The sequence below is a fragment of the Oncorhynchus mykiss genome, chromosome 10 (assembly GCF_057628025.1).
Source record: "Oncorhynchus mykiss isolate SJ-2025 chromosome 10, ASM5762802v1, whole genome shotgun sequence".
Lineage (NCBI taxonomy): Eukaryota > Metazoa > Chordata > Actinopteri > Salmoniformes > Salmonidae > Oncorhynchus > Oncorhynchus mykiss.
The window spans coordinates 16,170,001-16,187,009 of NC_143031.1; the positions used below are offsets into that span (position 1 = coordinate 16,170,001).

Consider the following 17,009-nt stretch of genomic DNA (forward strand, 5'->3'; position numbering starts at 1 on the left):
TTAGGACCAGATGAGTTCAAGTCAGCCGTCTGAGCTTCATCCATATTGTTCAAGTTTGACCAACCTAATACAATACAATACTAACAGAATACTGTACACTGAAGGTTAAGGCGGTTAAAGGATCACTTTACTAAAAAAAAACATCTCTAGTGTTTTGATACATTTTCTAGATTAGCAGTTCAGTTTTCATCACTCTTTTTTGCTTTTTACTGAAAGTGCTTTATCTTGAAAGCTTAACTGCTAACACGCATCATTTTGTGGGACTACGATTCCCCACATGGCAGCTTCTTGCCATTGTTGCTAGCTATCTGACTGTCCAGAATCATTACAACACGGAACCAGGTGGTGACACAGACCAATCACGGGCTGGCAGGTTACGAGGAGGCTCATGCACGTTCTTTGCACGTGTCTCTCAGGCAGAATGAAAATGACTACATCAACCATGATCCTTTGCTACTTACGGCCACTTTCTCCATGATCTTTAGCAATTTTGTTGGGTGCCATTCAGCCGTATTCAGTAATATGGCGCGCTTCAAATTAAAATATTTCTGGCTTCAGGCGCCGTCGGGAGTTTTCCATAGGAATACATGGCTGATGTCAGAGCTATCACCATCTAATGGTTTTTATGTCTATGGAATGGAGACTTGGCACTTCCTGCATCATATTTCAATGGATAAGCCTGCTGTCCATTATGCAAGTAATTGCAGCGCTTGTTAGATATGTATTAATGAAATGGTGTTGTTCACATGTGGCAGCCTAAAGGAGAGGCGGAGTAGGATTTGTTTTTGTATTTGGTCAAAGTTAAACTTACAAGGGATATTTCAAACTGCTGACAGTTATGTGGGCATTGACAATGGTTCAAATGAATGGCATATGTTTTTTTATTTGCTGTTGAAGAGTCACTCAGTTGAAGCACACACTATGGTAGGTCTTTATCAAGCTCTGACCATGTGGATGAACCCAAAATTTGATTTAGTAATTTGTATGATTGTTTTTTTCAACCATTTGTCAGAATGTAGCTTAACTTGGCATCCTTCCATACCATTTGTATTGTGTACATATGTGTCACACAAATGCTTCTCTGGCTTAAAATGACAAGTAGGGATGAAAGGATGTTCATAGATTTTTTCTGGATGTGCCGACTCAATATTGAATTCATTTCATTTCGATGACTTTCCCTACGCTTGATGTGTCTTGACATGTCAAACATTGTTAACTGAGATGCATTTGATAACCATCAAATGGGATTCAATAATCCTTTATTGATAGGTCAAGGGTAGTTGACAGAAATGATTGACGTACTGTAGGGTGAATTTGCCCCTAGACACTGATCTTGGGTCATTTCTCCCACTGATGGTTAAGGTTAGGTTTGGGGGAGGGGAAGCTGAACCTAGATCTGTACCTAGAGGAAACTTTACCCAATCTACCAGGATATCAGAGTTTAATTTAGTCCACCTGAATTTAATAATGATTTTATTAGCTATTTCAATGTTTTAATAAGGAGCCTTAGCTACTGTCTCCTTTTACAGAGACTTAGCAAGAGCCTCACAATCACAGAGCCTATGTCATAAAAAAAGGTAAACATTTTGTCTAATTGCTCATCGGTAGGCATAACCACTTCTTTGAACCATTATTAACTGGAAGGCAGTGGTTACGTCCCAAATGGCACACTATTCCATATATAGTGCACAATTTTGACCAGGGCCCATAGGGTGCAGGTCAAAAGTAATGCACTATGTAAGGAATAGGGTGCCATTTGGGACATAGAACATGTTAGTTGAATTGCCTTGTCACCCTTTTTTGGGGGGGGGGGGGCATTTCCTCAATGTTGTGGGCTAAGTGCACTGCCACTTTCATTCTTCTAATCCAATTACAACCCTAGAGAGCTGTGCTTTGACATTCAACTTCTCAGAGGGAGCAGGAAATAATCAAATCGTATCTTTTTTTAAAACCTCTTCCTCTAGAATGCAAGGGGGTGTGCAGTTCCAAGCATTTCTCAAAGGATTAACCCAATGGGCAAAAACTGGTTCAATTAACGTTGTTTCCACGTCATTTCGACCGAAAGAATCAACTTGATGGCGTTGACTCATTGGATTTGCAAAAAGTCATCAACTTAAGGGAATTTCTTTTTTTCTTTTTTTTCAACTTTTAACCTAAATCCAATGGCATGGTATTTTCTTGTTGAATTCACATTAGTTGAAAACTCAACCAATTGTAAATCAAAACTAAACGTTGAACTGACATCTGTGCCCAGTGGGATGTATTCACCTCTCATTCTACTGTAAATTGAGTAGGTTGAGTGGGAACTGCTTAAACACAAGTACTTAGATAGCATAGTCATGTTCTATGTACAGTCTTGTTGTCTCTATCAAAACTCCAATGGAAATCACACAACTTTATTTTGACCAGCGTTGACAATGCATGAAGGTTGAAAATGAATGTTTTTGGCCAGTTGACATGTTTAAGCAGCCTACCCAACCATCTGCATTCAAAATGTCCGTTTACTTCTCACTTTCATGGCATTCTCCCAGCAATATTTTCATATTTTAACACTTTAATATCAAAGGACCTGCATGAGTATAAAGATTCTGGTAAAGCCTAACAAAAGGTGAGATGAAATAAATTGGAGGCGAGAAGAGAACGGCATATCATGGAGCATGTTTAATGCATAGGCGGGATTGGTTGTCTGAGCTTATCCAGAGAAAGGTGAAATTCACAATGAGCTTTCTCTGTTTGTTTGTTTTCCTGTTCGCCCACATGATTGTGTTGAGATGCCTGTGGTTGCCGTGGTACTGCAATCGTCTGTTAGCTATTGCAGGTGTGCTGAATCGATATTACAGAACTATGTTAGCATTAGCATTTTAACTGTAGGCTACCTCCCTGCATTCTAGCCTAGAATAGCCTCCCGTGGGCCTCCAGCTGCCTAACCATCCCGTTCTCCTTATCACTGGGTTACAGCTGGCTGTGTTGGTGTCACAGGGGGCCTCTAGGGACACTGAGGGAGGGCGAGAGCCTGGCTTAAATCCCGTGTGTGTTCTAACAGAAGCATCAGGGTTGTATTCACTAGAAAACGGACGAGTCGAGAAGGACTACCTGAACTTGTCCATCTCAATAGTCTTTAAAAAGGGTGCATCTACCAATGAGAGAGGGGAAAGCGGCTTCTCATTTCTAGCAAGGGGGTCAACCATGTGCATTGTCTTAGCTGAGAAAGCCTCTCAGTTATATACTCAAAGCTGGTCTAAGCACAGTTCATGAGTATTCTCTCAGGATTGTCTCAGATTCTTTGTGAATATGAGCCCCGAATCACAGAAAGACAAACATATACATATCCCCATTTCCATGAATATAATTCCCAACCAATATTATCCGCTACATTAAGAAGATTTGAAATACGTGGCGTCATTTCAAGTTTGGTTTAAACTTTTGTGCCATATTAAGGGACATTCAGGTGCCATCTGGAGTTTGGTTGCCATCTAGTGTTACATTTTGGAAGCAATTCTCTGTTGAGTGCTGGCAGGTTGGCCGTTCCGACAATCCCTCAGCTGTATACCAAAACAAGCTGTATAACCAAAACATGCTGTATAACCAAAACATGCTGTATAACCAAAACATGCTGAATACCAAAACAAGCTGTATAACCAAAACAAGCTGTATAACCAAAACAAGCTGTATAACCAAAACAAGCTGTATAACCAAAACAAGCTGTATAACCAAAACAAGCTGTATAACCAAAACTTGCTGTATAACCAAAACAAGCTGTATAACCAAAACAAGCTGTATAACCAAAACAAGCTGTATAACCAAAACAAGCTGTATAACCAAAACAAGCTGTATAACCAAAACTTGCTGTATAACCAAAACAAGCTGTATAACCAAAACAAGCTGTATAACCAAAACAAGCTGTATAACCAAAACAAGCTGTATAACCAAAACAAGCTGTATAACCAAAATATGCTGTATAACCAAAACAAGCTGTATAACCAAAACATGCTGTATAACCAAAACATGCTGTATAACCAAAACATGCTGTATAACCAAAACATGCTGAATACCAAAACAAGCTGTATAACCAAAATATGCTGTATAACCAAAACAAGCTGTATACCAAAACAAGCTGTATAACCAAAACAAGCTGTATACGATGTTTTATAGGTGCTCTATTGCACGGATATTCAAATACGAGCCTGGAGGTCCGGACTATTGCTGGTTTAACCTGATAATTAATTGCACACACCAGGTGTCCCAGGTCTAAATCAGTCCCTTATTAGAGGGAAATAATTTAAATCAGCAGGGGAACTGGCTTCGAGGTCCAAATGTTTATCTGCCTGGGGTGATTGGAATTTGCTTGGGGTGTATTCATTACAGAAACCGTTTGCTGTTTAAGAACCAAAACGGAAGCAAAAAGAGGAAATGAAACTGGGAGGGACCTACCTGAATTTGTTCAATAGAAACTCTTGTTTGCAACAGACAAAATATTTTGCAACAGAATCATTACACACCTGCTCTGTGGTGTCACAGTTCAAATTCGTGGTAGTTCTTTTCTTACAGGAAAGCTTACAACAATCACCATGCTCAGACAATGTCCTACACTAATCTTATTTCACACATTTTTTGAGACACACCTTAAAAATGTTTAGGCACCACTGCTTTACCCAAGTGCTTTAAATACCTATTTCACACCTTAAAAATGTTTAGGCACCACTGCTTTACCCAAGTGCTTTAAATACCTATTTCACACCTTAAAAATGTTTAGGCACCACTGCTTTACCCAAGTGCTTTAAATACCTATTTCACACCTTAAAAATGTTTAGGCACCACTGCTTTACCCAAGTGCTTTAAATACCTATTTCACACCTTAAAAATGTTTAGGCACCACTGCTTTACCCAAGTGCTTTAAATACCTATTTCACACCTTAAAAATGTTTAGGCACCACTGCTTTACCCAAGTGCTTTAAATACCTATTTCACACCTTAAAAATGTTTAGGCACCACTGCTTTACCCAAGTGCTTTAAATACCTATTTCACACCTTAAAAATGTTTAGGCACCACTGCTTTACCCAAGTGCTTTAAATACCTATTTCACACCTTAAAAATGTTTAGGCACCACTGCTTTACCCAAGTGCTTTAAATACCTATTTCACACCTTAAAAATGTTTAGGCACCACTGCTTTAAATACCTATTTCACACCTTAAAAATGTTTAGGCACCACTGCTTTACCCAAGTGCTTTAAATACCTATTTCACACCTTAAAAATGTTTAGGCACCACTGCTTTACCCAAGTGCTTTAAATACCTATTTCACACCTTAAAAATGTTTAGGCACCACTGCTTTACCCAAGTGCTTTAAATACCTATTTCACACCTTAAAAATGTTTAGGCACCACTGCTTTACCCAAGTGCTTTAAATACCTATTTCACACCTTAAAAATGTTTAGGCACCACTGCTTTACCCAAGTGCTTTAAATACCTATTTCACACCTTAAAAATGTTTAGGCACCACTGCTTTACCCAAGTGCTTTAAATACCTATTTCACACCTTAAAAATGTTTAGGCACCACTGCTTTACCCAAGTGCTTTAAATACCTATTTCACACCTTAAAAATGTTTAGGCACCACTGCTTTACCCAAGTGCTTTAAATACCTATTTCACACCTTAAAAATGTTTAGGCACCACTGCTTTACCCAAGTGCTTTAAATACCTATTTCACACCTTAAAAATGTTTAGGCACCACTGCTTTACCCAAGTGCTTTAAATACCTATTTCACACCTTAAAAATGTTTAGGCACCACTGCTTTACCCAAGTGCTTTAAATACCTATTTCACACCTTAAAAATGTTTAGGCACCACTGCTTTACCCAAGTGCTTTAAATACCTATTTCACACCTTAAAAATGTTTAGGCACCACTGCTTTACCCAAGTGCTTTAAATACCTATTTCACACCTTAAAAATGTTTAGGCACCACTGCTTTACCCAAGTGCTTTAAATACCTATTTCACCTTCTTTCTTTTTTTTACATGTATTTTTTACGTCATATACAAATGTGCCATTTTCACATGTACAGTTGAAGTCGGAAGTTTACATACACTTAGGTTGGAGTCATTAAAAGTAATTTTCAACCACTCCACACATTTCTTGTTAACAAACTATAGTTTTGGCAAGTCGGTTAGGACATCTACTTTGTGCATGACATAAGTAATTTTTCCAACAATTGTTTACAGACAGATTATTTCACTTAATTCACTGTATCACAATTCCAGTGGGTCAGAAGTTTACATACACTAAGTTGACTGTACCTTTAAACAGCTTGGACAATTCCAGAAAATGATGTCATGGCTTTAGAAGCTTCTGATAGGCTAATTGACATCATTTGAATCAATTGTAGGTGTACCTGTGGATGTATTTCAATGCCACCCTTCAAACTCAGTGCCTCTTTGCTTGACATCACTGGAAATCAAAAGAAATCAGCCAAGACCTCAGAAAAGAAATTGTAGACCTCCACAAGTCTGGTTCATCCTTGGGCGCAATTTCCAAATGCCTGAAGATACCACGTTCATCTGTACAAACAATAGTACGCAAGTATAAACACCATGGGACCACGCAGCCATCATACCGCTCAGGAAGGAGACGCGTTCTGTCTCCTAGAGATGAACATACTTTGGTGCGAAAAGTGCAAATCAATCCCAGAACAACAGCAAAGGACCTTGTGAAGATGCTGGAGGAAACAGGTACAAAAGTATCTATATCCACAGTAAAACGTGTCCTATATCGACATAACCTGAAAGGCCGCTCAGCAAGGAAGAATCCACTGCTCCAAAACCGCTATGAAAAAGCCAGACTACGGTTTGCAACTGCACATGGGGACAAAGATCATACTTTTTGGAGAAATGTCTTCTGGTCTCATGAAACAAAAATAGAACTGTTTGGCCATAATGACCATTGTTATGTTTGGAGGAAAAAGGGGGAGGCTTGCAAGCCCAAGAACACCATCCTAACTGTGAAGCACGGGGGTGGGACCATCATGTTTTTGGAGTGCTTTGCTGCAGCCCTCCTGGCATCATGAGGTAGGACAATTATGTGGATATATTGAAGCAACATCTCAAGACATCAGTCAGGAAATTACAGCTTGGTCGTAAATGGGTCTTCCAAATGGACAATGACCCCAAGCAAAGTTGTGGCAAAATGGCTTAAGGACAACAATGTCAAGGTATTGGAGTGGCCATCACAAAGCCATGACCTCAATCCTATAGATATGAAAAAGTGTGTGCGCGGAGGCCTACAAACCTGACTCAGTTACACCAGCCTGTCAGGAGGAATGGGCCAAAATTCACCCAACTTATTGTGGGAAGCTTGTGGAAGGCTACTCAAAAAGTTTGACTCAAGTGAAACAATTTAAAGGCAATGCTACCAAATACTAATTGAGTGTATGTAAACTTCTGACCCACTGGGAGTGTGATGAAAGAAATAAAAGCTGAAATAAATGATTCTCTCTACTATTATTCTGACATTTCACATTCTTAAAATAAAGTGGTGATCCTAACTGACCTAAGACAGTGAATTTTTACTAGGATTAAATGTCAGAAATTGTGAAGAACTGAGTTTAAATGTATTTGGCTGAGGTGTATGTAAACTTCTGACTTCAACTGTATATACTGGTGTGGTGCTGAATATATATGAAGTATAAGATCAGTGAAGTGTTCCTTTAATACTCCAGTAGATGGCGATCGAATGTAGAACAAGTGTTAGGTCCTATCACAACAATCTAAGGGAACCTACATACCACAGTTTCTTCAGAAGGTAATCATACCCCTTGACTTATTCCACATTTAGTTCTGTTAAAGCCTGAATTCAAAATTGATACAATACCCATAATGACAAAGCGTATACATGTTTTTAGAGCATTTTGCAGATGTATTGAAAATGATATACAGAAATATCAAATTTACATAAGTATTCACACCCCTGAGTCAATACATGTTACAATACCTTTTGGTCTTTCTGGGTAAGTCTCTTAGAGCTTTGCACACCTGCATTGTATAATATTTGCACATTATTCTTTTAAAAATTATTCTAGCTCTGTCAAGTTGGTTGTTGATCATTGCTAGAAATCCATTTGCAAGCCTTGTCATAGATTTTCAAGCCGACTTCAGTCAAAAGCCGACTTCAGACATCAGTCATAACTTCACTAAACTGAAAGGGATATTCAATGTCAGCTTTTCTTTCTTTTTTACCCATCTACAAATATCTGCCCTTTACGAGACATTGGTAAACCTCCCTGGTCCTTGTTTTTGAATCTCTGCTTGAAATTCACTGCAAGACTGAGGGACCTTACAGATAATTGTATGTGTGGGGTACAGCGATGAGGTAGTCATTCAAAAATCATGTTGAACACTATTATTGCACACAGAGTGCGGCTGGTTAGCCTAGTGGTTAGAGCGTTGGACTAGTAACCGGAAGGTTGCAAGTTCAAACCCCCGAGCTAACAAGGTACAAATCTGTTGTTCTGCCCCTGAACTGTTCCTAGGTCGTCATTGAAAATAAGAATTTGTTCTTAACTCACTTGCCTAGTTAAATAAAAATTGTGACTTGTTAAGCACGTTTTTAATACTGAACTTATTTAGGCTGGTCATAACAAATGGGTTGAATACTTGACTCAAGACATTTCAGCTTTTCATTTTTCAGTAAATGTTTTCAAATTTGAAAAATATTATTCCTCTTTGACATAAGGTATTGTGTATAGGCCAGTAACACAATATCTCAATGTTATTTTAAATTCAGGCTGTAACACAACAAAATGTGGAAGAAGTCAGCACACACCTTTCTGAAGGCACTCCTGGGTCAGTGCCTTCAGAAAGTACTCACACCCCTGGTGTGTGCAATTTTTCAATCACATTGAATAAGGTTACACGGGACCTGATCTTCGATCAGCATTCCTTCTCGGAGACACTTGACACATACGAACCAAAGTTGTTTGAAATGCATTTCTATCCATCTCTATAGCTTGATTTCCAGACTTGATCTGTCCTTGTCCTGTCAAGAAACTCAAGAAGAGACCTGGCTACCAACTCAGAACCATCTAGCTTTACTTTACAGATATTATTATGTAGATCATTTTGTGTTGGTTTGACAGAGACAGTGCTTCATTCACAGTAGATTGGTGGAACTACAAGGAAAATCAGTCTCATCTCTCCAAAGAGTTCTTGGGGAAGGTGTTCTCAGAATGTCCTGATTCCTATTTGACTTTATTCCAGTGGGAGCTGGTGACAGAGGCTAGCTCTGTCTTCATACGTGTCTGTGTGAGGAAGTGTGTGTGTGCGTGCACACTTTTCCCCTCACGCTCATGTGCAGGCTCCTCGTCTCCAGGAAACCAGTCAGAAATGGGACAATGATCTAAGTAGAGCACAATCCCCCTTTGGGCCTCTGCCATCTCCGTACTGTGCCCTGTACGCTCTACGTGCCAACGCATCTGTACTGCTTGGTTGTCTTTCTTCTTCTTCTCTCTCCTGGACGGACGGTCAAGATGCTAAGCCCCTCGGACTCGGATGCTGAGCTGATGTACTATCTGACCTGTTTGTACAGGGATCCTAGGAGGATGGTCCTCCACAAGGGCTCCACAGGCCTGGGATTCAACATCGTGGGCGGGGAGGACGGAGAGGGCATCTTTGTCTCCTTCATCCTGGCGGGAGGGCCTGCCGACCTGAGCGGAGAGCTGCGGAGGGGAGACCAGATCTTGTCGGTGAGTTTACCCCAACAAACGCACAGGATGAAGTACACATTTATACTGATATTGTTTCTACATACACACACACAGGTATGTACATGTATTCGTAAATATACTGAGACTATAATGGGCAAGATTATATCCATGAGATGTCCCATTTTCAAGATGGTCCTGAGAAACAGTCCCAGTACTAAGTCATTTTTGTATACTGTAAACAAAGACACTCTTATGTACACACAGTACAGTACAGTCGATACATGTGAGTGCAAACGCTTGCCAGCATTGTATATCTGTAGCCTTCTATCAAAACTATACATCTTTACTGATTTATTTTGTTCATGAGAAGGCAAGCAGTCATAGGTCTGTTTATTTGATTTGATCATTTCTATATCCACACACATTTTTCAGGTTGAACGTAATTGGAATTATTTGTTGAATTTAGTAAAACGTGTTCAAAGTAATCTCAAAACTGAATTGAACTCTTATTAGGGGTCCTAGGAACAGCCTTTTGACACCAGATTTAATGTGTGCTCGTTGGTCTACGTGCACCTAACTATATTGTGAAGAAAACGTTGCTATGTCATAAGATGGCCGATTAACAAGCCAATTCAATTTGATGAATTGTTTCTCAAAATTCCAATGCCTATTCATTCATTCTATCAGCCAAACCGTCAAATCAAACTTGTACAGATAATTGATGTGCAAATGTAATGCTAATGCTAAATTAACTGAAGGCTGTAATGATCATATATGGAACCAGGAATACCAACACTACAGTAACGGTTGGCATTACATTGAACTGAACTGAAACATGACCCCAAAACCACAGAACTGTGGGTTTGGTGAACCGTTACACCCCTAGCTGTAACTTTTGAACCGCGTGTTGATTTTGTCTATCCACACCAATTCTACATTTTTGTTTGTTGTTGTTTTGAATTTTACCCCATTTTCTCCCCAATTTTCGTGGTATCCAATTGTTAGTAGTTACTATCTTGTCTCATCGCTACAACTCCCGTACAGGCTCGGGAGAGACGAAGGTCGAAAGCCATGCGTCCTCCGAAACACAACCCAACCAAGCCGCACTGCTTAACACAGCGCGCATCCAACCCGGAAGCCAGCCGCACCAATGTGTCGGAGGAAACACCGTGCACCTGGCTACCTGGTTAACGCACACTGCGCCCGGCCCGCCACAGGAGTCGCTAGTGCGCGATGATATCCCTACCGGCCAAACCCTCACGACACTAGGCCAATTGTGCGTAGCCCCACGGACCCAGAGTCTCTGGTGGCACAGCTTTTGCTGGATCTTTGTAGAATTTTTTCATTGCTCCCTTTTTCATGGTATCCAATTGGTTGTCTTGTCTCATCACTGCAACTTCCATACAGACTTGGGAGAGGCAAAGGTCAAGAGCCATGCCTCCGCCGAAACACACGCTGACACAACACACATCCAACCCAGAAGCCAGCCGCACCAATGTGTCAGAGGAAACACCGTACACCTAGCAACCTGGTCAGCGTGCACTGCACCCACCACAGGTGTCACTAATGCATGATGAGACAAGGATATCCCTGCCAGCCAAACCCTCCCTAACCCGGATGACGCTGGGCCAGTTGTTCATCGCCCCATGGGCCTCCCCATGGGGCGAGGCCATGGATGGGGCGAGGCCATGGATCTTTGTTGAATTTTGACCAGGAATCAGAATCGTGTGTTTCAGAATCGTGTGTTTCAGAATCGTGTGTTTCTCTACTCCCTCTATTAACACACAGATAAAAGAGGAAACCTAATTAGTTTGTTTTGAGCTTTTAGTTGGTTAGCTTTGATTTATCTTTTCTCGTTCCTCTTCCAATCACCCACATTGGTTTGTTGACGGAAATAATACTCCTCAAAGCCAATTAGGAGAAGGAAGAGGCGGGACTTGCGAAAGGCTGCCCAGTGTTGAGCGTCTCAAATATAAGTTATTTTTGAGCGTTCGGAAACGCAGACGCTCACGAGCAGTGTGGATGAAATGATTGATTAACATGTACAAGTTAAATTATCTTGGAAAGAGCAGTAGCCTATCGCAGTAAAAGGGTAGCATCAAGCCACATACTGGCACAGTGGCAAACATGTAGTGGCCATAACTCATCACCAATTTGACATGGAGTGATGCAGCTTTGGAAAACATGTTTAAAGGTTTGGCCCTCGTGTTAGACACACCTCTTTCTGTATTCACTATTTGTATTATTTCAACCATGTAAGGTGGGTTTTCAAATCACTCTGGATGCCTGATTAAAATGGATGTAAAACTGTGGTTGGGGTGCCCTTGCCTTCTTTGGCCTTGGTACCTTCATTATAGTAGGCGCATTTCAGCTCTGGCCTGATTTTCATGTCTAAGAATAACTTGTTCCCTCTCTTTCTCTCAGGCACATAGTCTCTCACTTCCCAATCTCTTCACTTCCTCACACTGTCAGACTTGCATTGGAGCAGTGAGCACAAAGACACACACATACACAGACACACACACACACACACACACACATAGACACACACACACACACACACACACACACACACACATACAGACACACACACAGACACACACACGCACGCGCACACACACACACACACACACACACACACACACACACATGGATTGAGGTGAATGGGATGAGTGGAAAGAGAGGGAGAGGGAAGGAGGGATGGCACTATTTAACCTGATATGTTTTGTTTGCAGTTGTAAAAAATTAATGTAGAGATGGGTGTGTCTTTCTGTCACTGCAGGTTAATGGCATCGACCTACGCGGGGCCACCCACGAGCAAGCGGCTGCAGCACTAAAGGGGGCGGGCCAAACTGTAACCATCATTGCTCAGTACAGGCCCGAGGGTGAGTGTCAGCTGTAACAGCCAATCACTGAGCTTCATGATCAAGGTGGAAGACAAATGACAAAACACACTCTAGGACAGTGGTCATCAACCCGTCAAAGCATTCCAAGTCGATCGCTGAACATTTCTGTAAAAAGGCCAACAATAAAAAATACTCACTCCTATTTTATACATTTCTCTCGTGCTGTTAGCTGTAGGTACACTTTATTTAGCTGCCTGGCACATCGGGTAGGTGAAGTTGTCCTCTTTTGAACTGGAGGTGCAAACTCGGCTACCTGGGCGGTAAGAGGTGGACCCTCTGCTGCTTTCTCCCTCTATCCGCTGAGAGACTGATGATCAGATACACCGGCACCGGCACCGTGAGTAAAATAAACAACAAAGACTGTGTTAATGTTGCATAGGCTCAGAAATGGTTGGCGACCACTGCCCTAGTATAACCAAATCCTGTGGACAAATATTGACATCATTTCACAAAAGCAAATAAACACTAATAACCCACAAGGGACATTTTCTGTCCATCTCCGTCTTGTAAATCTCCAGTACATTGCCTGTGGTGCATTGAGTTGCTTTGAGTAGTGTGCCAAGACATGTCATGTTGGATTAAAGTCAGCGGTTGTCTTTGGCAATACTTCATGGGATGTCTGCAGTAAGCGGAAGTCATGGGCCTGTAAAGGTGTATTCTGGGAAGGTTGTCCTGCTACGAATCAGTTTGTCCGAAGATTGTCTTCAGAATCAGTACACGGTACATTTGGTCATAGAAATGTTTTTACCAATGAGAACCTATTGCCTTTTTGTTTTGAGCACATCCAGCTGCAACGTTAGATAGCTGGGACAGCAGGTAGCCTAGCAGTTAAGAGCTATAGGCCAGTAACCGGAAGGTCGCTGAATCGAATCCCTGAGCCGACTAGGTGAAAAATCTGTCTGTGCTCTTGAGCAGGGCACTTAACCCTAGTCGCTCTGGATAAGAGCAAATGTAAATGTAGTTCACAAACTGAACAATATGCCAATATAATTGCTGAAAATCAAATGAAAGAACGTCAGGACTTTTTTCCCTATGACTTTGGCAGCAGCAGGTCAAATGAGGAACATTTGTGAGTATTTGACAGCACTTGCTGTTATATGGATCTCCGCGGGTCACCTTCACTGCAGGAAAGTGTTAAGTAAAAATAACTTTTTAAGGGCCAGAACTGTAATTGTCTAGTAAATACCAGTACATTGCCATAAAATACATTGCTGTTGAGTAATGGGCCAAAATTCACCCAATTTATTGTGGGAAGCTTGTGGAAGGCTACCCAAAACATTTGACCCCAGTTAAACAATTTAAAGGCAATGCTACCAATTGCTAATTGAGTGTATGTAAACTTCTGACCCACTGGGAATGTGATGAAAGAAATAAAAGCTGAAATAAATCATTCTCTCTACTATTATTCTGACATTTCACATTCTTAAAATGAAGTGGTGATCCTAACTGGCCTAAGGATTAAATGTAAGGAATTGTGAAAAACTGAGTTTAAATGTATTTGGCTAAGGTGTATGTAAACTTCCAACTTCAACTGTACATACCTCATACCCATGCACACCCCTTCTATATGACTGTGACCGAATTCTTATACTATGTCCTGGGTCATTCTTCAATTGGAGTGGCAATTGCATCTCTCGCCTTTGCAACGATGAAAAATCACTTCAAATTACAAATAGTTACATATCATACAGGTTTTTGTTCATATTAAACTGTTTATCACTGATAAACAGTGTATGAATTCGCTGCAATCTTTTGAGGAAATTAATCGCAGCCATCTAAACATTTTAATGCACCCAACTGTAGTAAATACAGAATGTAGGAGACTTCAGTCACAGTCTGTCTTTCAGGTTTTGACGCTATACCCCAGCTCAGAGCCCCAAACCAATGACCACTGTGCTTTTCCCTGGTGTAAGGCATCAAGATCTCACATCATCCATCAATACATCCTATTCCATTCATCCATCCATTAACACATCTTATTCCATCCATCCATCAACACATCCTATTCCACCCTTCCATCAACACATCCTATCTCCACCCATCCATCAACACATCCTATTCCACCCATCCATCAACACATCCTATCTCCACCCATCCATCAACACATCCTATTCCACCCATCCATCAACACATCCTATTCCACCCATCCATAACACATCTTATTCTACCCATCCATCCAGCTACACATCCTATTCCATCCATCCATCCATCAACACATCCTATTCATCCATCCATCCATTAACACATCTTATTTCATCCATTAACACATCCTATTCATCCATCCATCCATTAACACATCTTATTTCATCCATCAACACATCCTATTCCACCCATCCATCAACACATCCTATTCCACCCGTCCATAACACATCTTATTCTACCCATCCATCCAGCTACACATCCTATTCCATCCATCCATCCATCAACACATCCTATTCATCCATCCATCCATTAACACATCTTATTTCATCCATTAACACATCCTATTCATCCATCCATCCATTAACACATCTTATTTCATCCATCAACACATCCTATTCCACCCATCCATCAACACATCCTATCTCCACCCATCCATCAACACATCCTATTCCACCCATCCATCAACACATCCTATTCCACCCGTCCATAACACATCTTATTCTACCCATCCATCCAACTACACATCCTATTCCACCATCAACACATCCTATTCATCCATCCATCCATTAACACATCTTATTTCATCCATTAACACATCCTATTCATCCATCCATCCATTAACACATCTTATTTCATCCATCAACACATCCTATTCATCCATCCATCAACACATCCTATTCCATCCTTCCGTCCATCCATCCTTCCATCCATCCATCCATCCATCCATCCATCCATCCATCCATCCATCCATCCATCCATCCACACATCTTATTTCATCCATCCAACCATCTACACATTCTATTCCATCCATCAACACATCTTGCTCCATCCATCCATTTACACATCCTCTTTTAGTTGGATTCTTTTAAACTTTTTGCACTTTATTTTGCTGAACTCAAGGCCAACCCATTTAATTGCCTGTTTAATTCTTCATTTATTTAAGCTTTTTTGTTTTGTTTTATTCTTTAAAATAATTTGAGACCAACATTGAACGAGGGACAATCTTAGTAAATTGGTTCCTAGTATTTGTCCCTGTTTTGTTATTATTCATATGATTTATTTTTATTATTGCCACACATGTAAATAGGTAACTGACAAACCCAGTCATCATGACACACAAGTACATGCAGAGAGAAAAACAAGTCATTTTCGGTAGCACATAAGCTACTATTCCTGTCTCCCTTATTCATGTATTTCATATATTTTCTAAATATACATTCTTTACAAAATATCAAAGTGCTTTTGTTTTGAAAGAGAAATCTTTCTGATTTCTGCGTTTCATGTCCAAATCCTCCCAAGGTGTTTAAAATGTATTGTGTAGCTCAATAAAGTTTGTTAAAGATGATTGACGAAATTCCAACACATCTGAAATCAGAGATATTCACTTGCATTGGTTTTGTGTCAAAGTGCTAAAAAGCTAGCATTTGGAGACAGTGGCAAGGTAAACATGGGTAATTTGGATGAATTATCCCTTTAATATTAAAGCACATGTTCACACCCTTTCCCTAGGGAAACCTAGACAATGGTTTAGGTGACTGGAAATTCAGTTGCTATAATTACTATTTCTGACGCATTTTATGTTATTATTTTAAGCTTTCCAAATTACAGAGGATTCAGTTACTTGGATAACCTTGGATCTTGGATAACCCTGTCTCTATGTAACATGTTGTGCCATGACTATTTTCCCCCTCAATGCATGTGTCAGAAAGAAGCTCCATCATGATCCGAGTGTTGAGGGTGCTTGTGAAATAGATTTGGGCAGCTGTCTAATACTATCCAGATTTACTTTTTGAGGGCTTGAATCAGGTGATTCTAAAGGGAGCAATACACAGAGATAAACTATCTTTATAGACACAAACGGGCATCTTGTTTTGTAATATTCTTTCATACATGACATCATATAATCTTATATCATACATTTCTTACATGTTTTCTTCATGGTAGTGTCTCTGAAAGACACCCGTTTATGGAGTCTGAATTGTCTGAATGATGAATGAATAAGAAACTATTAGAGGTGTGGCATCATCCTTTTCTCTTTACCCCTTCTTCATTTGCTTCCTGCCCACTAGTTTTCCAATCTACCCGTCATAGGATTCATTCCACTCAATTAACTTTATCTGATTTGTGCATTTTAGTAATTTAGCAGACACTCTTATCCAGATACATTTTCGTACTGCAGCAGAGAAATAAAACGAGAAGTCATTTTGATAGATAGTAACGGGAAGATGCTTCCCTCCTCTTTTTTACATGGCAAGGCAGCTTCA

The 17,009-nt window shown here is 40.4% G+C and overlaps 1 protein-coding gene across 50 annotated transcripts in view; it reads left to right on the forward strand.

Annotated features, from left to right (window-relative positions):
- Window positions 1-17,009, forward strand: part of LOC110533415 (disks large homolog 2) — a 317,171-nt gene that overhangs the window by 274,768 nt on the left and 25,394 nt on the right. For all 50 annotated transcript variants that reach the window (XR_016483586.1, XR_016483585.1, XR_016483588.1 and 47 more), the window contains 2 exons: window positions 9,580-9,736; window positions 12,480-12,582. Coding sequence is in view for 44 of the 50 variants with exons in the window: in XM_036989771.2 (XP_036845666.2) it covers window positions 9,580-9,736; window positions 12,480-12,582 (260 nt within the window). In the remaining 6 variants the exon portion in view is untranslated. The remainder of the gene's footprint in view (window positions 1-9,579; window positions 9,737-12,479; window positions 12,583-17,009) is intronic.